The sequence below is a fragment of the Crocuta crocuta genome, unplaced genomic scaffold, assembly GCF_008692635.1.
Source record: "Crocuta crocuta isolate KB4526 unplaced genomic scaffold, BGI_CrCroc_1.0 scaffold84, whole genome shotgun sequence".
Lineage (NCBI taxonomy): Eukaryota > Metazoa > Chordata > Mammalia > Carnivora > Hyaenidae > Crocuta > Crocuta crocuta.
In genome coordinates this window covers 372,411-397,859 of record NW_027530213.1, presented here as the reverse complement: position 1 = coordinate 397,859, position 25,449 = coordinate 372,411, and the positions used below count along the sequence as shown (strand labels likewise).

The window sequence follows — 25,449 nt, the reverse complement described above, 5'->3', positions numbered from 1 at the left end:
GGGGTCAGTGGATGGAAGATTACCAAGAGGAGACCTCCTGGCTGAAGGCAAGACAGACTCACACATCAAAGTAAGAATGAGCAACTTGATCAGGTGTCAGAATGGCCGGATGTCAAAGGGAGGGGAGGACTGAGTAGGAGTCTTACTAAAGCTGGGCTGGGGGAGGATAGGCAGAAGGTCAAGGTCAAGGAGCCTGACTAAAGTCAGGCAGAGTCTTGGTATTACCCATTTGCATACTTAAGGACCTCTTTGTTGCTTCCAATTTGGGCAATTATGAATAAAGTTGCTAAACAAGTTTGAGTCCAGGTTTCTGGGTCCTCCATCTGGGAACGTGAGGTAGTGCCCGGGAGCCACAGGGCTCAGCTGCTTTCTCCGGCTTCACGAGGATCGCTTCCCGCCACAGCCTGATGGTGGATCTGGACAACTATGGCTCTAACGTGTTTTGTCTGCTTCTTATTGTTTCAGATAACGGGGTGCATTCGACCCCTGCCAGTCCACGTTGGCCACAAGCAGAGGTTGCGATCAGACGCTATGAACTGCCATAAAGGAAGGAGGAAACAATCACTAGAATTTTTTTTTTTTACTTGGCCAAGGTCATAGTGCTGACTATTTACTAGGGGTCATGGGCGAGGCCACGGGGGTTGCTGCCGTGTTCCTGTCCTTGGAACAGAAAAGGGAAGAAGATCTTTGATGTGCAAGGTGACCAGCCTTGCTGATTCATGTGATATGGGGATAGGAAAAGATAGGATAAAATAGGCAGATAGAGAAGGATTAGGACCTGAGGTCCCTGGGGGGAAAGACATATTTTGGAACAATGCTGGGAGTGTCTGACCACAGAAACTGCCCCTCCCCTAGGCATAAGGTTCCTCTTAAGAATGTAAGAGACCCCACCTACTCCCCTTCAGGTTTCCCTCAGGAATGTGACAAAAGACCTAAGTATGGCCATAGGCCACCCCTCATACAATGGAAATGAGCCAATCAGGAATGGACCACCCAGCCCTTGGAGCTATCAAGCCATTAAGCTTGGAACCTGAGAAGGAAGCAGGGGGAAGGGGAAAGGGAGGGCTGACCAGAACCTTCTAAAACAAGGACCCTTGCCTATAGTCCTCAGGCATTCACTTTCAAAGGACCCTTCTCTGTAAAGAGAGCTTTCCTACCACCCTTACTTTCTAAACTTCTAATAAACGTGTGCCTGCCACTCATTTTGTGTCCCCTTCATTCTTTGAAGCAGCGAAACAATGAATCCTGGGTACTGAGGTAAAAAAATTCCTACTGTGGGGACACCGAGACCTAAGTCAAAGTCACTGAAAACCACGAAGAATGAGAATTCCCTGAGCCACCAATGGAGAGATTCTGAGGCCATTTCACCTAATGGATTATTCCATGAAAATCCCAACCCCGATCTGGAGGGACACTGGGGCACGTAGGAAGACCTGATGTGAGATGCCACCCCACGGGCCAGCCCCCATTCTGCTCAACTCTACACTATAGCTGTCACTGGGTAGCGTGACGGGTCACCCACCACCTGCTCTTACAAGCAGCCACCCAGTTCTTTACCAGCATCTACATAAACACGGTGAAACCGACTGTCAAGCGTCCGATAAAAGAATCTGAACGACCATTACAGTCATCATGTCTTCACAACAAGAAGTAAAATCAAATGGGAAAATAAATGTCATTTGGGCAACATGAGTGTCCGTCTCGTCACATGGGCGCAGCAATCACGTGTCTGCTGCACGTGTGCTCAGTACGAGTCGATGTCAGGAATATGAGCACGGGAGCAGCAAGAACAAACGTATGCAGAGTCAGAAGGTGGCACCAACAAGATGATGCAACTTCCACCCCCCCCGCAACACGTTCAGTGGCACCCAAAAGCAATCCACTCCACGACAAATTTCGAAAATGACAGGAGGAAGCATTTAACTCCTTGACCTGACGGGACACTCGAGACAGAAATCGCAGATTAACACACACGCAAGCATAGCTGTCTGAAGTTCCAGGTTCTTCTCTAAGTGGCACTTTGTAGACTGTAAATATGCTTCCGTGACACACTGTGAACATTTTCAGCCTGCCAAGTAAAAGGCACTCACTATGTCCTCCTGACTGTCAGATTTAGAGGTCTCCCTGCAAATTGCATTTATTTTAATTATTCAGGGTATCAACTTTTCATAAACTGCTGATTAAAGCCCATCTTTTTCTTCCTTTCTTAAGCACGCTCTCGCTCAGGTGCTGGGATTCATGAGCGTGTCACAGAGATGAAAATAGAGTTGGGAAAATGACTCGCTAGCAGAATGAACTGTAGTTTAACGTCTGATTGCTTACATCAAAGAGATCATATGCACAAATTCAGAAACACTTCTTAATTTGCTCGTGTTGTGAAGTTTTAAAGCAGCATCTTGCTACAGAACTTACAACGAAGCTCCCCCAGCTACCTGGGGCATAAGACAACAGTCAGAGTCACATTCTCCTTGTCCAGACATTATAGTGTGTCCATCTACCATAGGATTTGTAAGGCGAAGCTTAAAATAAATTTAAAAGGCTGTTTGCTAACTAGAGCCTAGCTGTGAGTTGGTTTTTCGGGGCTTTGTTCAATCTGTAAAATGATGCAATACGTCCAGTACGTATGACTTTTTCATGTCTGGGAATCTCAGACTCTGTTCCTCAGCTGACTTATAAAAATGTAATTGGGCCACCTGGGTGGCTCAGTGGGCTAAGAATCTGACTTCGGCTCAGATTGTGATCTCGCAGTTCGTGAGTTCGAGGCCCACATCAGGCTCTCTGCTGTCTGTGCAGAGCCCACGTCAGGTCCTCTATCCCTTCTCTCTCTCTGCCCCTCCCCTCCCTTGAAAATAAACATTTAAAATGTATATGTATATATATTAAATATATATATGCATATATATGTGTTATCTGTTTATGTATATATATGCATATGTGTATATACACACATATATATTATATACGCTAAGTTATATATGTTATATGTACATATATGTGTATATACATATGTTGGTAAAAGGAATACAGTCAATTCAGGATTTATTCACTGACAACAACCCAGCAACGTGTGACACACTCAAAAAAGTTTAAAATGATCCTTTTTTAATTTCACAAGGAATACACGATTAGACCTGTTGTGTTTCATTACAAGTCACCCCACACCTGGATGCCAAAGTTGTATTCCACTTCTGCTGTGGTCCCTCCTCCCTCCCCTTCTCCTCCTGGGCCCCCACACTGCCTGCCTCTAGGGGAGGAAAGAGCAGAGACAGGGCAGGAAGCAAACACAGTGGCGCTGAGGCACGGAAAGTCCGAGTCAGAGTATCAGTCAGTCAAAATCCAATCCACGTGCAGGACAACTTGAACTTTACACACTTGCTCTGACTGACTTCACATCTCAGCTCCAGAGACACAAGGCATTTTGAAAGCCAGTTAAGGGATGCTCTGACGTCCCCCGAGAAGCTGTCAGCAGTGCCAGAATGGACCCACGACAGGGTGTTCATGGGTTCTCAGCTGGTGGCGGTGTGCAATTTGTCATTGCCCGCCCCCGCGCCCCACCCCCCAAGCAGGCACAGAAGGAACAAAGCAGAGGAAACGTACTCACCAGCCTTGATGTGGACATCCTGACTTCTAATTTTCCCTGAAGGATTTTCAGCTGTGCAATAATAAGTATTATCATGGATTAAGGTACTAAAGCTTGAAGGAGGGAAGGGGAAAATTTGGAGAGTGCCGTTGGGGTGGACGTGGCGGATCCCGGGGACATCGTAGATCTCCTCGCCCGTTGCTAGGTACCATCTGAGAGACACAGGAGGGACGCCTGCAGCGGGGCAGGGCACCAGGGTCCCCGTGGTGCTCGCAAACACTACCTCTTGCAGAGATGCATTGACAAAGTAGAGGCTGGAGTGAAGGTCCTCACTGAAAACTACAAGAAGACAACACAACAATTGGTCAGGAAGGTGCACTCTCTGAACTTGGCCTTCAAGCAGCCTGGCCTCAGAAGGTTGTTTTGAGAAACAATCGCCAGGTTTGACTAAAATGAAATCATTCAAAAGTGCTCAACTACAGTCAGGGAGGCTGGTTCTAACGAATAAGGTACCAGCTTTGCTTCACACCGTGTACACACTGTGTACACACAGTTAACATCCTGGATCTTCACCCGTAATTGATTACTTACCAGCCCGTTCCCCGTGGCCTACTCTGTCTCCACAGTAATGACCACTACTGGGAGTCATGCTCTGTTTTGTATTCCTCTTTTGTTTGTCTCCCCTCTAAAACATACGACCCCTGAGAAAAGTGTCAGGATTCGCTCACACTGTCACCTAGAGCGCAGAGACTGATACCCAGCGGGCACTCAATAAGCACAAGCTAAAAGGATGAACGACTACATCCAGTTGCTAAGGCTAAATTGCTCTGGTTGGGAGGTACACCGAGACATATTCTTGAGTGAAATTAGTCACGATTTTTACAAATTAAAATATACGTTTGTCTGTAAAACATTTTTAAAAAGCATGACTGGTTTTCTACAAATAGCATCAAATCAACGGTGCATTTTTTTAATGTTTTAATGTTTATTTCTCTTTGAGAGAGAGAAAGAGAGCGCGACAGAGCATGAGTGGGGGAGGGGTAGAGAGAGACACACAAAGAAATCCGAAGCAGGCTCCAGGCTCTGAGCTGTCAGCACAGATCCTGACACGGGGCTCGAACTCACAAGCTATGAGGTCATGACCTGAGCCAAAGTTGGACATTTAACTGACTGAGCCACCCAGGCGCCCCTCAACAGTGCATTTTTTTAATAAAAAATGGGCAGTAGTGATAATGAGAACTTTGACGAAGTATCATTCAGTCCCACCGGCCTGTGACAGCTTCCTCTCCTGGTCCATCTTCCCATGTGCTGTACGCACATCTATGATTATTCTATGTAACAGTGCGTATACACAAACCACCCCATGCAACTGTCATAGGCTATGCTTCATTCTCTTAACATTGTTTCATATACAAAGTTCCATATTTCTATATAGACCTTATGCACAAGTAAATAGTGGATGCACATTTCATATAACATGATTCTCTAAACTATTTTCCTGATCCTAGTTATTTAAATTGTTTCTGTTTTCACTGCTACAAATAAGATATCTGCAAACCTATTCACATATATTTGGCTTTTTAATTCATTTACTGAGAGCCTGTGTTGTACTAACAGTCACAGTGTCATTTATAGAACAAAGGAAACAACTTCTGGAATCCAAAAATTAACCAAAGATTTTAAAACGCCGTGAAGACCTACTTCTCAGACATTGGTGCTTATATGTGACTTTCTAAAAAGAAATGCACACGCGGTCACATATTCATGTGAGAAAAGACGCCCTCGATACTTGGAATTAATCTCACTGGGCAGAGATGAGAATATCATTTACTGACCGCCTACACCGTACCAGGCAAAGCTGTGATACTCAAGGTGTTATTTAGTCTTGTGAACAGTAGCTCTGAGGGGAGCACAGGCTCCACTTTACAGAAGAGGTGGAGATTCAAAAGGGTCGTCACTTGACCATGGATGGATCCAGGGCGAGGCACTCACTCCGGAGGCTTCTTCTGAACATCCACCCACTTCCTGCTGCTCTCTCTCAGGGGCAGTGCCCGCCAGCTTGCCCACTGGAACCAGTGTGTCTCAAGCTAAGGACAGAGGGGACGCCATGTGTCCCACGATGGCGGAGAAAAAGCCACTTTGTAACCGCGATCGAGTCACTCAAAGAGAAGAGAGGCGGGGTGTTCGGCAAGTCGTAACTGGGACGGCTCTCTCTCCCGACCGTGACTAAAATCTTCAGCAATGCTCCATAAATCAGAATATGAAATGATTGCTAACTGAGAAATTGGCTCAGATCGGAAGCACAGCTAACAGTTAAACATTACAGCTTTCAACTCAAATAAAGATGCTGATAGTAGCGCTGTGATTTTACATTTGAGCTTTCTAGGAAGCTGACATCACCCCAAACACATTGTTAGGAGGGAGGCGACTGTCATTCTTGGAGGTTAATTAATTCTACCACGTTCTTTTTTGTTCCCGCCCCACCTTACTCTTGTGTCAGCTGGATTTGGGTAAATTTGAACTAAATAAAATTTAGTCATATCTGAATTCATTCCCTTGTCTCATAAAAGTAGCCTTGTTAAGAATTGTTAGTCTTTGAACACATGAATGTATGTGTGGAATATTTTATATATAAATGTGAAATTATTCAAATGCCTGCAGAAAAAAAAATGCAAAGTAAATGTTTAATCCTGGTGTAGTTAAGGAGATAAGTGACCCGCGGGGGATTACTGTCACTTCTCCTTACATTTTTTTTAAGGTATTTCGCTTGAGTCTTTGGATTTCACACCACTGGGTTTAATAGCATAACATAAACTCATTCTTTAAGATACGTATCATATGGCCACAGGCAAAAAAAAAAAAAAACACAAAAAACTACATCCAGCAGCTTCTGTGTCTTCCATCTAAGGGACCATCCATCTGCTTAAATACTACTGCTGCACACACTCTAAATACAGCAGCATTTGCTTCCTCCAGTAAGGGCACAGGCAATCTCGCTGTGAATCACGTGCGTGTGAAAGTTCCCAGAAACTAACTGCAGTTTAGTAACAGGAAGCTAAACAAAACATTTGGCATAATCTTGCTCCAACATGCAGCATATAAAATCCTGGGGTACTGACACTTAGGACACCGAAGGAAGGGGCTTTGGAGGATTGTTCTTTCGCGTACAGATTTCTCCATGTTTTACAACGTTATAACAGATGGTGTGAGCAGCGCTCTGGTGACAACAGAAAGAAGAATGTTACACGAGAATGAAAAGTAAGTCTAGGGGCGCCTCGGGGGCTCAGTCGGTTAAACGTCTGGCTTCAGCTCAGGTCATGATCTCGCGGTTCGTGGGTTCGAGCCCGGCGTCAGGCTCTGTGCTGACAGCTCAGAGCCTGGAGCCTGTTTCAGATTCTGTGTCTCTCTCTCTCTCTGACCCTCCCCTGCTCACGCTGTCTCTCTCTCTCTCTCTGTGTGTCTCAAAAATAATCAAACATTAAAAAAATTTTTTTTAAAGGAATCACAGGTCACAGTGGGTCTAGAGAATGAAATGGTGGCATTCAGGCTGCCAGCTGTGTTCACATTCGCGATCTGGGTTCTGGGTACCCTGATGCGCTAAGCAAATAAAAATGTCACCAAGCTGTACGCTATGATATGTACACCCTTATGTATATATTCCATACTTCAATTAAAGTTAAATATGTTTAAAGAAATGAAAAAGAGAAAAACCATCAGGAAGTTAAAGAGGAAATTACGAAATCAGGAGCCAAAATCACAGAGAGAATGATGCATTAGAAAGAAAAAGACAGTATTTTAGGAAGCCAACCAGTTGTTTTCAACAGTGTCAGTTGCTTCAGAGAAATCAGAAAACATTAGAACCAAAACAGACCATTAGATGTGTAAATTGGGTATATTCATTTTGAATGGAAATGCCATTTAGGACTAAAATATTTTTATTGATTTTAGAGGAATTAGCGAATGGCTATGCTTAGTAAAATGAACTGCTTCTGTAAAGGTCTCCTAAAATGAAAAGGGATATAACTTAGCCTTAGGTAAATATTATCTAGAAAGCAGAACCCTTCACTGATTCAGAGACTACAAAATGTTTTCATGTTTGAATAAATGTTTTGAAATTTAGTGTCATCTTGATTGGATGATCTGAAAGCAGATAAATGAATGGTCTCATAATGACTTGGAAAGCATTCAAGTTATTCCATAAAATAACTCCAAGTCAGGCTCTAAAAATGTGCTCATATTGTATATGCACTGAATTCTGATGTATTTCAATTATTCTAACTATTCCCCAACACTGAAGCAATGGTGACATTGTTCTCATGAATAAGAGCTGGGCTAAACTTCACAGGGTATCAAACTTTTAAATACAAAATTCCATTTCTATCCATGATAAGCCAGAACAAACAAACAAAACTCCAGGCACTAGATTTACCTTCTCATAAGTAGTCATTCAGGTGATACAGAACAGTAGTACACAAAAGAAGGCGATAAATAAACAAGGTGGGCCCTCCAAGGGCTCAGCTTAGTGCCTGGAGACAGTTCCCAAATCCTCCCAAAAGGAGGAAACCCAAGTACAACTTGGTGGGATTTCGGAGCTGAGAAGAACAAATACGAGGTGTGGGAGCAGGCCAAGGCTGCCAGCCTTACAAAGCAGAGAGAAGGAAGCTGCACAGATGGGGAGCTCCAGAGACCCAGAGAAGGTTTCCTTGGACGAGTCTTTACACACAGCTTTAGCTGTGTATGGATGTTTGCATGTATGGGAGGAAACGGCTCATGCTGGATCAGAAACACCAGAAAGGAACAGGTGGAAAATTCCTGAAGCTCATATGAAGGAGAGACTGATTCATAGTCTAGCCAGGGAGGGCGGAAAGAACTGATACAGGGATATCAGATAAAGTACTCAGAAGTGTATCAGCATAACAATTGGGGGCCACATTCATCATTACAGAGCCTAAAAGCGATCCCAGGATGGATCTCAGAAGGAATGAAATTGATTCCAAGTAACTTAACTGGCCGGCAAACACATTTCAATACCACTTAATGGAAAAGAAAAAAATCTAATAATTAATCATGTAAGATTTTAAATGCCTGGTATTCAGTAAAAAATTGGACACAAGCAGGAAAATATGATCCATTATCAGGAATAAATTCATTCAATAGAAACAGACACAGAAATGACAGATGATAGAATCAGTGGGCAGGAACATTAAATAGCTATTATAAATAATCTCCCAATATTTTCAAGGCAGCAGAGAAAACCAAGGGCATATTGATGAAATAAATGGAGACTATATAAATAGCCAAAGTGAAACTTCTTGAGATTAAAATACAATACATGAAATGAAAACCATGCAAATGAAGTGAGTAACAGATTAGGCCCAGCAGAAGAAATTATCAGTGAACCAGAAGATGGAGTATTAGAAACTACACAAATTAAAATCAAAGGAAAATGGTTCTAAAGACCATAAACAAAAATCAGTGAGATGTGGGGGCTATATGACATGACTTAGTATATGTGCAATTAGAGTTCCAGAAGAAGAAAGTGAGATAACATAATTTGAAAAACTAACATTCAAATTTTTCAACATTTAATGAATCCTGGCACTCTAAATCCCATAAATATCCCATAAATTCAATGAACCACAAACAGAAGAAATATGAAAAAAAATCACACAATTGTAAATAAATTTATGAAGTCCGATGATAAAGAGAAAACTCTTACAGGTAGCCAGATTTTTAAGTAAAATACACACTACATACAGAGTAAAGACAAGGATGATGGCTGACTTCTCAGAAACAATGCAAACCAGAAAACAGTGAAACAAAAAATTAAAACATTATTTAAAGAGAATAAAGAAGTAAGCCTGCCAGAAAAAATTCTATACACAGCCAAAAGAAAAAAAGAAAGAAAGAAAACAACCCTTTTACAAATAGGGCAAAATGATAATGATTTTTCACACATCCATAAGCTAAGAGGACTCAATGACAGTAGACAAGCAATTATAAGAAATGTTAAAGGAAGTCTTTGGGGCAGAAGGAAAATGCCAGATAGACATTTATGACCTCACAAAAGAAATGAAGAAAGGCAAAAAGATGGTATGTATGTAAGTAAAAATTTTAAAAATATGTATTCCTCATTTTAAAAGCAACCATCAAAAGACAATTTACTGTTTACAGCAAAAGTGATACTAACATATTATGGGATTTGTGACATATATAGAGATAACATCAATGACAGTAGGAGCACACAGGCAGGTGGGAAGAGGAAATGAAAATCTACTGCTATAATTTCCTCTACGACACATATAGCACTACACTGGAAAGTATGCCGTGTTAGTTTCAGTATGATAAACCCTAAAGCAACCACTTAAAAAAGCAAAAGGTAAATCAAAGCAAAACTTAGATTTTAATCCATTCGAGATAAAATTGATCATTAAAAAAATACTCCATTCACCCAAAAGTAGACAAGAAGAGAAAGAAAACAGATGGAATGAATAGGAAGCAAGTAACAAGATAATAGATTTAAATCTTAACAACTGATATTCACATCACATATAAATGGGTAAACATGGGGTGCCTGGGTGGCTCAGTCAGTTGAGTGTCTGATTCTTGATTTTGGCTCGGGGCATAATCCCAGGGTCGTGGGATCATCCCCATGTCGGGCTCCATGCTGAGCGTGAAGCCTGCTTAAGATTCTCCCTCTCTCTTTCTCCCTCTCAATCTCTCTCCCTCTCCATCCCTCCCTTTCTCTCCCATGCTCATGTCTCTCTCTCTAAAATACATACATACATACATACATACATACGTACGTACATACATACATAAATACATAAATAGCTAAACCCTCCAATTAAAAGGCAGAAATTGTCAGACTGGATGAAAAATCAAGACCTAACTACTATCAAGGAGAAATTCCTTTTTTTATTTTTTTATGTTTTATTTATTTTTGAGAGAGAGACATAGCATGAGCAGGGGAGGGGCAGACAGAGAGGGAGACACAGAATCCAAAACAGGCTTCAGGCTCCGAGCTGCCAACACAGAGCCCCATGCAGGGCTCAAACTCTCAACTGCAAGATCATGACCTGAGCCGAACAAAGTCAGATGCTTAACCAAATGAGCCACTCAGGTGCCTCCAGGAGACATTCCTTTTAAAATATGAAGAAACAGGTAGATTAAAAGGATAAATGAAAATCCCATGCTAACACCACTCTAAAACAATAAACACGCTGGAACATCAGGTGTTGGAGAGGAGGCAGAAGAAGGGGAACCCTCACGCACTGCTGGTGGGAATACACATTCATACAGCCACTGTGGAAGAGTACAGAGGTTCCTCAAAAAGTTAAAAATAGAATTACCTTATGATCCAGCAAATATTTACCCAATGAATACAAAACTACTAATCCAAAGGGAACACGCACACCCTCGTGTTTACTGCAGCATTATTTATAATAGCCAAGATACTGGAGCAGCCCAAGTTTTCATAGATTGATGGATGGATAAAGAAGATGTGATGCACACACACACACACACACATGCACAAACGCGCGCACACACACACACACACACAAATCACACAATTACTCAGCCATCAAAAAGAATGAAATCTTACCATTTGCAATGATGTGAATGGAGGTAGAAAGTATTATAGTAAGTGAAATATAGGTCAGTCAGAGAAAGACAAATACCATATGATTTCACTCATATATAGAATTTAAGAAATAAGACAAATGAGCAAAGGGGAGAAAAGAGAAAGAGAGAGAGACAAACCAAGAAACAGACTCTTAACTATAGAACACACACTAATGGTTACCAAAGGGGAGGTGGGTTGGGGGGATGAGTGAAATGGGTGAAGGGGATCAAGGGGTCCACTCATCAGGATGAGCACCGGGGGTTGTATAGAAGTGTTGAATCACTATATTGCACACCTGAAACTACTACTACACTGTATGTTAAATAACTGGAATTTCAATAAAAACTTAATTAAAAAGAAGACAATACGAAATTTTTGTAGGATCTGGAGTCACTGAAACTCTCTTTTATTATGGTGGGAGTGTAAAAGTATACAATGACTTGGGAAAAGAGTTTGGCAATTCCTAATAAAATTAAACACAACAAAATAAAAATTAACAGGTAGATTCAAAGCAAAAATAGTTTTTTAAATCCCATGCCAACACAACTCAAAAAAAAAAAAAAGATGCTGGAGTGGCCATATTCATGTCAAAATAGATTTTGGGATAAAGAATATGACAAGGATGGCCATTTCCTAAAGATAAGTGATCGATTCATCAAGATGACACAAGAATCCTAAATATTTTGTGCCTCATAAGAGAATTCCACAAAGTACCTGAAGGAACTCTGCTGGAATTACAGGCAGCAACAGCAAAATGAAAAGAACTGAGAATGATGTTGCTTTCTTATTTAGCACTAACCTCCATGGGGGCAGCACAGATCTGGGGCCCCTTGCGGGAATGCTTTTGCTCAACGTGCTACTATTCGTTCTTTGAATCGCAGCTCATACATCAAGTCCTTAGAAATGTATTCCTGGGGGGCGCCTGGGTGTCTTAGTCGGTTAAGCGTCCGACTTTCGCTTGGGTCATGATCTCGCGGTTCGTGGGTTCGAGCCCCGCATCGGGCTCTGTGCTGACTGCCAGCTCAGAGCCTGGAGCCTGTTTCAGTCTGTGACCCCCTCTCTCTCTGACCCTCCCCTGCTCACGCTGTCTCTCTCTCTCCTAGAAATAAATAAAACATTTAAAAAAAAAAAAAAGAAAGAAAGAAATGTATTCCTGGTCTTCCACCTCCCAGACTGGACCCCATGTCCCACCTCTGCTTTCTACGTGATTTGCTCATAATTCCCTTCTTAGTTGTTTGGTGTGTACCCCACACCAAATTGTCATCCACAAGAGAAGCACTATATATACATGATGCAACCTTACTCCTGTTACATGGTGTGCTGACTGGTATATAATAGAGGCTCTCAAATTTTTATTGAATGAATAACTAAATGTTCAAAAGAAAAATATTATGACTTTCATTCTGTGTGTGGCCCAAAAAAAATCCTTTTAAGGAACAATATTTAACCTGTATTTCATATGCATCATCTATTACCATCAAAATTCCATTATATAGATGTCAAGGGACAATAAGAATGAGTAGCTGAGAAAAGAATTTCTCAGATATTATAAGAACATGTATATGAGATTTAGCTACCATGTGTAAAAACGTTCTTTTTATCCAATATTTGTACTGATTTTTCAACAAGGAAACAAAAGCTCAATTTTGCAATGTATTTTACAAGTCTCTGGAGGAAAAAAATAAGAGAAATGTTAATGTTTTTGCTCAGAAAATGTCTACATATTGTTTGCAATATCCTCCTGGAGAAGTATTTCTGTATGTGGATAGGGAATTCATTTTAGAGATAAAGTCTCTCTGTCCCTTTGGATGGATGAAAGTCAGTCTCAACAACATGGCTGGCAGTTAAGTGTACATTTTTAGAGAAGAATACAGACACTGCAATGAATAATATGTATGTAGTTTGCTAGGTTCCGGTATTTACATTTAAAGCTCAAAGTTTTCCAAAGGCATGGAAGCGGCCAGAGATCTGGAAGGAGCAGAATGCATTCCGGGAATGATGATCACAGCATTGAAGCACAAGCATCATCCAAAATGATGTAAATGACTCCTCAGCATTTGGCAACATTTGGGGACAAATTCAGGAACACAAGTGGAACAAATTAATGAAAAAAGTGTGGCTGCAGACTCATATGAGGAATTATAAATGAAGAAAATCGTCAGAAAAAGAGAGTGGGAAATAAAGCTAACATCATAAAGATGCTGACAGAATTGTTTCCTGAAGATTAAAAGAGTAGGAGAGAGAGAGAAACTACTACAAAAATGAGTGTCCAAAATCACTGCAGTGTGAACCAGAAACCAACAGAACAGCAAAGCACTAAAATAAAACCATCAAAGAGAGGGCTGAAATGAAATTAACTGAAGCCAACTGAATTACCTGTCGTATGATTAAAGAACAAAATAAATTAAAGCCAGAGAGATTGCAATGGGACCCCAACAGAAAACTATAAAATCTAATTCCAGAAATGAAACCTTAAGCTCCAGTATTAAGTGAAAACATTGAAGTGTAATGATAAAAAAATTTCTTTAAAAATTCTTCTTAGGCTGATGGGGATGGAGGGGAAGGGGGGTGATGGGCATGGAGGAGGGCACTTGTGGGGATGAGCACTGGGTGTTATATGGAAACCAACTTGACAATAAACTATTTTTAAAAAATTCTTCTTAGTTAATCTCATTGTTCAGCATCATTTTCTTTTCTAGAACTTCACTGAGTTCAGGGCCACTCAATTTTCCATTTTGCCCTGGCCTAAGGACTTCTGTAAGCCTACTTTTTAAAGTAATGTATTTTTCCAGGTAATTCACAGATTTCCTTTGTGTTTCAGTAATAAAATGAATAACCATTCCAAATACTGCAAGTGTAGCCTAAGTGGTAAGTGACCACAGTCTTTTCAATTAGAAGGATTCTCAGAGGACTGACTCTAGTCTAACCTGGTCCCTTAGGTTCACCAGCCTGTTCATTGGCTTCCTTTCATGTGGCTTTCTTTAGCTTTTTCCAATATGTTACACATGGCAACTCATCCAGCACCATTGCCAACTCATGGCTGCCGCCATCTTACCTCCTTCCTCTTTGTCCTTAGGATTATGTGTAAATGCCTTTACTATCATTTGAGTAGAGTTTCAGCAGCAGGATGAATGAACAGTGACAGAATAAAGATGTTCAGTTGCCTTCTCTTAGCAGCAATGCCTACTATCTCCAAAGCAGTGATGGGAGGAACCAGGGTCTGGGTTCCAGGTATGATACACCCCTCTCTCTTCCCACGCAACACTGGGGAATATTGCACAGAACTCACTTGTCTCCATCATCTATGCCTTCATACCAGCTGATCTAGTTTTTCTCACTTTCTTGCCCTTGCTTCGTCAAGATATTGCTCCTTTATATATGACTTTATTCATTGCTAAAACATTTATACCATGTATGCAACAAAGCGGACATTATCACCCTTGTATACCATCTGCTTACACAGCACTGAGTACATAGATAATGCAGTACACACTTAACTACACTCAAATCAGGTCTCCGTTGGCATAGAAAGGCATTTCTTTGGACAAAAGGTGCCATCTTCCTTAGGGTCCTCCATAGTTGAAACCTGATGTCTGACATATAACAGTATGAAGGTCAAGGACCTGATCTTTCACCTCTGACCTTGGTGTGCCCATNCTCAGTATTCAAGAGTTTTCATGGTTTGCCTCCCTCCCCCTCCCCCACTATTTCCCCCCTTTATCTCCCCCTTGTTTTATTTATTTCTGAGACATAGAGAGACAGCATGAGCAGGGGAGGGTCAGAGAAAGAGGAAGACACAGAATCCGAAACAGGCTCCAGGCTCTGAGCTGGCTGTCAGCACAGAGCCCGATGCGGGACTCAGACCCACGAACTGTGAGATCATGACCTAAGCCGAAGTTGGGTGCTTAACTGACTGAGCCAACAAAGGCATTTTTAGATAATGCAAACTCAGATATTTTATCTCTCATGTACCCTATTCAGAAAGCTACTAGAATGAATAAATAAAGCAGCAAACCAAGGGAGAGGAGTATATGATGTACAGAGGAAACAGAGTCTCAGATGCAGGTGAAGAATTCCAGAAAAGCAATTTCCAGAGGGACATTCAAAGATTCCAAGAGACAGGGTGCCTGGGTGGCTCAGTCAGTTAGGCATCCAATTTTGGCTCAGGCCATGATCTCGGTTCATGGGTTCAGGCCCCGCATCAGGCTCTGTGCTGAGAGCTCGGACCCTGGACCCTGCTTCAGATTCTGTGTCTCCCTCTCTCTCTCTGCTCCTCCCTACTTGCTCTCTCTCTCTCTCCATCTCTCAGAAATAAATAAACATTTTAAAAAATTGTAAGAATCCAACTTAACAGTGGTAGAGTGGAAACTAGCCTAGACTTGTGCAGTAAGAAGGCTCCCAGACACATTTTAAAAATAGTAACATTCAAAGACCCTGATGTATCAGAATGTATTAAAACGAGTACTTAGTCCCGTTAGAGAATTCGGGGGGGATGATTTAGTTACACATGAAGTGAAGACTAAGTAAACAAAAAAGTCAGTGATTATTAATCCCAGGGAAAACACGAAGCTCTAACAGAAAGGAAAAGCGTTCATAAGGTGCTATGTAGCTCAGCTGTAGCTAATATTTACATGGTTATAATAATGTAAACCCTAAATATTGATTTAACCCAAAATGGTAATATTATAAGAGAAAAGCAGAAGAAGACAGGGAGGGCATTCATAGTCCATAAAATTAAGTTAAACAGATACCTGGCCATCAAAACGTTAAGAATTTCAGTGTAAACAGAGAATTTGAAAATACAGATGTCGACTACTAGGTGAAAAAGCTTAAAAACAAACAAACAAAAATACAGAAAGCAAAGTCAGTAGGAGAATGTGCTTCCAGAGAGTGTGTTTCATTCCATCACATGAAGCAGCAGCCCTAACCAACCCTTACGTGTGCCTAATAGCACCCCAAAGACTGTGAATGATGGAACATAGTGGGTAGGAATCCCACCCACACAGCCTTACTTGGGACTCTCAAACATTTAAGACTTCAGAGGGGGAAATCTGTTGACTGAAACTCGGGTACATGGTCGCTCTGATTTCCTGGTTCCATCACACCCAATTTCTGGGGTCCAGCATTCGGAACATGTCAAGTTCTCTTACCTTCCTCCTCTTCCATGTGATTCTTTTTCACATTTGTTAATATTTCAGAAAGAGATAAATTAGAACCACACAGGGTACTTACAAAAAATATCAGCTCTGTAAAATATCTGGTTTTGAATAGAAGAGCTAACGTCCATCCATTCTTAGAGTCGCTGGGTGCAAACTTTCAACGTCCCTCTTTTTTTCAGTCCTAACGATCGCTGCATCAGGAGGTCCATTAGTTATACCTCTAAAGTATAAAGCTCACCTTGCCTTCTCTACTGGCCATCTCTCCTGCCGCTTCCCTGGTCCAAAACACCACCTCTCTCCCGTGGATTGTCACAACGACGCCCCGTGGTGCTCTCTCGGCACCCACTTTTGCCCACCTACGCACACACTGATCCATCAGCCAGAGGATCCAGGCAAACCCATCAGGTCGTCTCTCTCCTCTGCTCAGAACCCTCCAGGCCTCCATTCTCTGGCACAAAAGCCACTGTTTTCCTATGATCCATGCTCACTGTTCCTTCTCCACTGGCACCTCCTGCTCGTCCCCATCCCCTGGCTCCTTCCACTCCAGCCCCTAGCCCCGACAGCACCCCCACAGCCGCTCCCTCTGCCTGGGATGCCCCTCCCCCAGAAAGACTTCTCCCGTCTTCCAGAGCCCGGCCTGCTCACTGGGGTTTGCTCTCACCCCGAACTCCATCCCGGGGAATCTTCCCAGCTGCCCTCCTCCGTGGTCTCTCTGCACAATGTTGATCACTTCTTAGCATGATTCATAATTTACTTATTCGTTACAGTTTTGTATTATATGTCTCCCTGCTTCCTTAAAGTTTCAGTTCCTAAATGGTCAACGTTCAGTTGGTTGAAGTCCCAGGTAGATCGCTGATCCCTCCCAACAATTTCCAGCATGCAGTCGAATCCCAAGAAGTACGTTTTGAATTCATGGCTGCCTGATTAAATTCAACCAATTATAAACAAATAAATCTCAGTGAAATATAACATTCTAAAATTAGGCTTTCATGATAGATGATTATTAACTGCACCTGTGCTTTTACAGACCATTTTGTCCATAGCAACGCATTTTCTCCCACCCACCTCCACCTCCAACCCTCTCTTCTCCCCTTTCCTCACTCCTCCCTCCACCCTTCCCCCCTCTTCCCCCTTCCCCCACCCCTATCCTTAACTCGCCAAGGGGTTTTATACTGGTACACCCTGTATGAAGTCAGAAAACAAAGGCCAAAAAGAAGGATAGGAGTCAGTTACCCAAGATCTCATGTTTGTGCTCTGGGCAGTACAAAGATGAGAGCGTGTCCCCTTTCCTTAGTGGCTGCACCCGAATACGACATTATTGTCATTTCAACTTAGCTTGCTCCCCTCACATCTACCTAGACAGCATCACCAAGTGCGTTACTAAATTTTAAATTCTGTTAAATCGACCATTACTGCTTTTGTTTTGGGCGTAGGTGAATGACTGATATTTCCTGAATATGAATTATGTTAAGTATTTGGATATAAAACAAATCCTCAAAGCAAATCTTGCAGCCATTACTGCTACGTTCACATTAGAGATGAGAAAGCAGATGAAGTTTGACCTCTGCAGTGAGACACCGACCTGGGGTTCGCTCACAGGAGCCATTTCAGCGGGGGCTGCGTTTGGACCCAGACTCCTCCAAGAATGAGGGGCATATGCTGGGTGCGCTTTCTCAGAAGGGAGGGAAAGGCACCTGCCTTTCTGTGTTCAGCCCTCCTCCTAAAGGTCAAAATCCCCAAGCTATACACCTCTCATCAAAACATCACTGCAGAATAATGACTTACAATTCTCATCATCAGACGGGCTTGTCTTGGTGCTCTGCATTTCCTGGGGCTCGCTCCAAAGCCTTCTAAATCCCCTGCAGAGTCAGGCTCACCCATGACAGCCTTCACCTGAAGCCACACAAAAACTGAAACAAGCAGATCTCTACCACCGAAATGTCTTTGAGTATAGCTCTTCTTTCTTTTCTTTTCTTTTTCCTTTGGTTCTAGAAAAATCTGAATTATCTACATTGGTATACTTCTTCTCCAAAATTAAAACCGTGGTTTCCTCTAAAGGCATCCTCTAGGCCTGAAGCCATGGTGAAAATATAGCATGTTTGAGATACATAGGAGCATTGATGCTAATTCACAATCGCACCAGGTTTCTCTCCCTGTAGGGACCAAATCTCAGTTGGCGTTTATTAATTTTGACAGTTTGCTTATCACGCTAGAATGGATTCGCTGAGTCACGGAAACTTCCCTAAAAAGAGAATCACATCCTCCTTGCTATTAAGTATTTATAACAGAATGGGGTTTGAGCATTCTCGGCGAAACCTGCCGTACTGTTAATAACCCCAGAACCTAAGAATTGTGGGTTGGGTTTCACCAAGCGAAGAGCCCACAGCCACTCATAGTCCCTCTGCTAATATACCTAATATACACCAACCAGCTGTGTAATGGGCCCAAGCACCCCCTGGGGCACAGAAGAAAGTCATAAAATAGAGTCCATTATCCCACACTGGAAATTTGACTTGATTCGGATTTGACACTTCATTTAGAGAAATGTCCTGGAGGCACATCTTTTCTAGAAGGTTGGGGTTGGACTGGGTGGCTGGCTGTTGCCACATTAATTCTGCAGAGCGCTTCTAAACTTAAAGGAGTAAGACTTTTAAAATATCCCCTTCATGATGACTTCAGAAAATCAAATTGAGTTGTAACGTCTGAAAGTTATTACTGGAACGTTTTAAATTAAACCAACACAGCCTCGCGCATTTCCAAGAGGGAGCTTGAGGACACTAGCAGCCACAGCATTTCCCAGTGCCGGGTAAAAATCAAATCTTACGTGTAAAGACAAAAGAGCTCTAACCTCCGATGGTACGATAAGGGGGGAAAGAAGAGCCACACAGCCCGTCAAAGGACCACAAGTCTGGCGCGCTCTTGATCCTCTTACGTCTGACTCCATAGAAGAATGGCCTGGTGTGAGGTTTCCAGAGCAACGCAAAGTGCAGGAGAGAAGGAGAGAGGAGACTGGAACCCAGACTCCAGCTTCTAGGTCCGTAATTTCTTCATTTTCATATTTAGGTATATCTACAGTATGTTCACAACACAGCGCGTGCAATTCACTCGTGATTAGGAAGCCCAACGTGGGCACCATTACTAAAAAGAGTTGGGATGAGCACTGGGTGTTATATATAAACCAACTTGACAATAAACTATTTAAAAATTTTTTTAATAAATAAATAAATACTATAAAGCAAGTCTACTATTAGAAAAACTTTAGCCAATAGAAAGTAAACTTATGATTCTAAGTAACCATCACAAGAAGAGTTTTCATATTTCCTTATTTTGACCAACAGTACACAATTAAAAACCAAAATAATGTAAATAGTTTTTAACTGTTTCTTTAAAACACAAGAGGCCAGTAAACTAGGAAAAGGTCAGAGGCAATGAATCTAAATTTCACCCAGGAACGTGTGGACAAGGATGTGAGCCACAAGTATAAATGTCTGAGGAAGTATTTAGGAATGGATCGAAGTCAACCTTACAGAAATTCTGAAGTATCACGCCATTAGATTTGTCCTAACCTTGTCATATTTAATATTTTTATTATTTAAACAAAGATAATGTAGTGACAGGACCGATAACGTTCACAAGAAGTAACGTTCATCGAAGAGCATGCCAGATGCTGTTCATTATCTCCTGTGATCCTGCACCAGTCCCATGGGGGAGGCGCTATTGTTATCTTGATGACACAGAGAGAGGAGAGACAGGGCACTAAGAAGTCACACTCCTAGTGGGGCCGGGGAGAGAGGATGTATAAGTCACCTCTGGCAGCCGTAACAAAACACAGACTTGGTGGCTTAAATAACAGACATCTCTTCTCTCAGAGTCTGGAGGCTGAAAGTCCAAGACAAAGGGGGCAGCAGGCTTGTGCTCTCCCGAGTCCTCTCTCCATGGCTTGCAGATGGCCAGATTCTCGCCGTGTCCTAACATGGCCTTTCCTCTGTGCGTGTGCACCCCCGCTGTCTCTCTGTGGATCCAAATTTCCTCTTCTTACAAGGACACCAGTCAGATTCGATTGAGGCCTCCTGTTAACTGAATCGCCTCTTGAAAGGCTGTGTGTCCACCGTAGCCACTTCCTGAGACGTTAGAGGCAATGGCATCAGCATATGAATGTGTTGGGGGAGGGGCACAATTCAGCCCATACCACAAGGAGGTATGAGGAGAGACAACTCAGGACAATGTGGCAGAAGAATCTTGAAGATTCTGCAACCACTGCAATGAACAGGAGGATGAGATGTTCTCTGTGGCCCCAGAACCCTCCAGAAGGAAGTTCAAGGCAGGCTGATTTTGCCTCCGTGTAAGGTAGAATGTTCTGACGTTTAGAACTGCCCATGACTGAGGCTAGTGGTGTAATTTTGGGGGGGAGAGGTTGGTGGTGCATCTGAGGGCACTGAAGGTTGATTAGACAAGCTTTAGTTCTTACACCTTTCTATTAAGATGCATGAAATAACTGGGGCGCCTGGGTGGCTTAGTCGGTTGGGCGTCCGACTTTCGCTTGGGTCATGATCTCGCGGTTCGTGGGTTCGAGCCCTGCATCGGGCTCTGTGCTGACTGCCAGCTCAGAGCCTGGAGCCTGTTTCAGCCTGTGACTCCCTCTCTCTCTGACCCTCCCCTGCTCACGCTGTCTGTCTCTCTCTCTCTCTCTCCTAAAAATAAATAAAACATTAAAAAAAAATTAAAAAAAAAAAGATGCATGAAATAACTAAAGAGATGCATATTTCCCTGCCTTGGAAAAGACATATTGATTCCATACCTTGATCGCCGTCAAAAAGAAAACGACTGGTTCAAAGTGGTGATACGAAGGCCAAGTGCCTAAGCCAGGACTTCATACCTAACCCAACCTCAGGTCCAGAAATGTAGTCTCAACCTGGGAGTCAGGAATTTTCTGGCCAGTTTGGAGGAGGTGACCTGTCTCCTGGGCCTTCTCCATCCCCCAGGGGAAGGGGAGGGACTCTGCAGGATCAGACCCCCCACCCTTCCCCCTGAGGGAATGCAACCCAGCCGGAAACAATCCTTCTGGTTCCTATAAAAACCTTGCATTTTGTACAACTTGAGCTCCCCTTGCTAAATGGGGAGCAGCCCAATTCAAGAATGGATTAGTAAAGCCAGTGGGATCTTCAAATGACTCAGTTGAATTTTTGTTATTTAACATCTCCTTGGAAGCTCCTTTTCCAAGTGATGTGAACAAGGCTCCTGTAATGAATGACGTACTAGCCCTAGCTTCTAAAATAGTTTATAGAATTATTGAGATCACTTCAAATGAGCATGCTTTGCAAAATACGTTGCTTTGGCCCCCAAACCAGTCCTAATTAGCTACACGTATCATATAACTGGAAAACTGTAGTTTGAATCCAAGATAAAAGCCTAAGAATGATGAATAAAAGACACTTTTTCAGAGGAATCACATGTGAAGAAGGTAATCGATGCAACTATTATCACTTTTTAATGGCACCTTGCGCTAGCTCAGACTGGGCTTGGAGCCAGCAGCACAGATAGGACTTGCTATTCTTGCCACTGTTTTAATAAGATCCATGTGTCTGGCAGGTCAGACGAATGCATAAAACGCTTTGAAGGAATCACATTGACAGCTAAATATTTATGGGGAAACGTTCACACCCATTATTCTTCCAATATCTGAAAAAATGTTNGGTGCACGTAGGCCCTCGAGGGGCACCAAGCCAGGGGGCCGCTGCCCCTGTAATAATCCACAGGTGACAGTCATTATGAGAAGGGAGGGTGGAGAAAATGGGAGGGAGGAGGCCAACCCAGGGAGCTGGGTTGAGTAGAGAAGGCAGTGGACCCTACGTGCTGGGATCAGGAAGGGCTCTGGGAAGGAAACTCTGCCTTTTCTTCCATTGGGAGGGGCCCCATATTGGAGGAGAGCTTCTCGGCTGGGGGGCTATTTCGTGCCCCAGGAACAGTGGCCAATGCCCACAGACATCACTAGTCACAGCAGAGTCGCATGGTGCCACGGAGTCTAGTGAGTAGAGGCCAGGCGTGTGCTAGACATCTACAGTGCACGGGACAGGCCCCCGCAACACTTACCCAGCCCCGAACACCAGCGGTCCACGGCTGAGGAAGCCCACGCTACAGTGTAACACACAGGCGCTTTGGGACCCTCCCTCCCTCAGACCAGAGGTGAGCTGGGAGACACAGGTGTCACATCCCCTTCTCTTCCCCTCACCTGCTGGCACTGGTCTCCCGGGAAGGGAGCGCCTCCTCCTCTGGTCTGCTCTCACCGCCATGGTAACCCGAGCAGGGTCCAGCTCCCCAGTAAGATGCTTAACCAACTGAGCTACCCAGGACCCACCCAACTTTGTAGAGATTTAATAAATAAGACTGAAACGAATAAGCTGGTGCAGAAAACATGTGTGCTATTTAAGATTATAACCTTGGAATGCAATATAGGAGAAAATGCCCAGACATCTGGTTTGAGTCGTGGCTCTGCCTCTCCAGCCACGTGGCTGCCGTGGCCTTCCCTACTTGAGCTAATGTCTGGGGAACCTCTCCTTCTCATTCATAAGATGGGACTACTTCCTGCACGTGAGGTTGTTGTGCTCATTGTCAAAGGATACATTTAAAGAGGTTCATCACAGTTCAAACCGACAGCTGTCATAGGAAGATGCTACTCTGATCTCCATCTGACTCCTCTTTCTCTTCCTCTCTCTCTCCCCTGCCTCTCTTCATCAGTTCCAGCTGTAGGAGCAGAATTAGGATGTCTCATTGGCTTCCTAAGAAAATCCCAATATCAGTGACCCCCGAATCTAAAACGTGTGGCAGGCCTGAACCAAATTCTCCAAACGTCAGCACTTAATAAATAATGAGTGGATGGTGCTTGGCGAGTATTGAATTAGAGGTACACTGACTTGCGGTGATCAGGAGAGCCATGCCAGCCTAAGGAATCCTGAAGGAGGCCTGAGGACGAAATCAAGGACCTCAAATCCAAGGAAACCTTAAGAAGAGGGTCTTGGCTTTAATAGCCACCAAAGAGAGAGGGTTGTACGGCTACTCTAGAAACACCTTTAAAATATTGTTTAAATTTTTAAAAATGTAACTATGTACAGGGGCGCCTGGGTGGCTTAGTCGGTTAAGCGTCCGACTTTCGCTTAGGTCATGATCTCGCGGTTCGTGGGTTCGAGCCCCGCGTCGGGCTCTGTGCTGACTGCCAGCTCAGAGCCTGGAGCCTGTTTCAGTCTGTGACTCCCTCTCTCTCTGACCCTCCCCTGCTCACGCTGTCTCTCTCTCTCTCTCCTAGAAATAAATAAAAATATTAAAAAAAAAAAAATGTAACTATGTACAGGAACAAGGTCAACCAGACGTACCGCGGTGATCATTTTCCAACACCTACAAACATCAAATCATCATGTTGTACCTCTGACGTGAACATGATGTTGCCCATCAATTGTATCTCAATAAAAGCCCAACTTAAATAAAACTTTTAAAATTGTATTTTTAAATGATCCACTGTGTCAGAAAAGGCCACCGTAGGAGACAATGGCCAGAGCCTGGCATCAAGCCAGGAGCACAAGAGAGTCCTTCCTCTTACGTGAACCCCTGCACTTTCTTTTCGCCCACAGCAGTGGGAGCCTGATGCGTTTGTCTGAAGGTAAATGGCATTGCTTGCAAAAAGGTATGGCAGCCTTGGCTCTAAAAACTCAGGTAAGCCCTCCATCACACTTGCTGTCAGAGTTTCAATACGGGGGGCTCATCCTTGATTTTCCAGGACACTCTCTGCAGTTAATATCTTATTTCCTCAAGAACGCCCCGTGAAAATGCAGACTATGGAGCTGGCTTCTCCATTTGCTCAACATATGCAACCTCTACTCTCCTCCTCTCCCTCCTCTCACCCCCACAGCACCCCTCACCAGCTCCGTGGTCCAGACCCCCAGACAGTAAGGTGTGGCCTCATGTATTCAGGTAGAAGGAAAATGAAATGTGCTTTTGAAAGAGCAGCAGGTAGACAAAGCCAGAGAATCCTGGGTACCGATCTGCCACCCTCGTTTGTACCCAGGACACAAAAGAGAAATGCTCACTGGCTTGAAATGCAAGAGGGTCAGCTATTCACAAATCAATTTTAAAAAGCGCTAAGCCATCCAGAGAAAGAAAAATCAGCAAAGGAATTAAGCACTCTCTCCACTTCCTCATCCGCATGCCTGATATTGTGTGTAGAGCAATGCAAATACGCTCCCCCCACGAGACTCCCCGCCAGTTCCAGAGGGGCAAGGATCGTATCCCATTCACCCCTGTGCTGCTAACACCTAGCGAAGTGCTGACACACAGGAGATACTCTATTATTCTTTACCGAATTTAATTCAGTGCAAAGGATACAGAAACAGACAAGCCACAGAAGAGGCAATACAACCAGTTAAGGGACATATAGAATTTCTAGCAATCAAAGAAATGTCACACATAGCCAATGTGTTTCAAATGCACCTGCCTTCATTTGAAAAGAAAGTGGACGCACATTCTGGAAAGCAAGTTGGTAGCAATGATCGACATGTTGAAAAATGCTATAATCTTTCACCCAATATTTCTGCTTTAGGAATCTAGTTTGTGTTTTTAAATATTTTATTTATTTTATTTATTTTTATTTTTTTACAAATAGTTTATTGACAAGTTGGTTGAGGGAGAGTGCATACACACACACACACACACACACACACACACAAGTGGGGGAGGGACACAGGGAGAGGGAAAGAGAATTTCAAGTAGGCTCCGTGCTGTCAGCACAAAGCCCAATGCAGGGCTCAAACCCACAAATGGTGAGATCATGATCTGAGCTGAAATCAGCAGTCAGACGCTTAGCCAACTGAGTCACCCAGAAGCCCCACTCAAGAATCTATTTTACAATACTAGTAGTCACCATTGGTGAATTACCTCGCTGCAACTGTGATGAGCCTCTTTAAATGTATCCTTTGACAATGAGCACAACAACCTCACGTGCAGGAAGTAGTCCCATCTTATGAATGAGAAGGAGAGGTTCCCCAGACATTAGCTCAAGTAGGGAAGGCCACGGCAGCCACGTGGCTGGAGAGGCA

The 25,449-nt window shown here is 43.2% G+C and overlaps 1 protein-coding gene across 1 annotated transcript in view; it reads right to left on the bottom strand.

The window, feature by feature from the left end:
* Nucleotides 1-22,656, bottom strand: part of DSCAM (DS cell adhesion molecule) — a 643,763-nt gene extending 621,107 nt beyond the window's left edge. The window contains exons 1-2 of the mRNA XM_077765486.1: nt 22,596-22,656; nt 3,602-3,919 (exon numbers count right to left, since the gene is read on the bottom strand). Coding sequence (XP_077621612.1) covers nt 3,602-3,919; nt 22,596-22,656 — 379 coding nt within the window. The remainder of the gene's footprint in view (nt 1-3,601; nt 3,920-22,595) is intronic.
* Nucleotides 22,657-25,449: the final 2,793 nt, after the last annotated feature.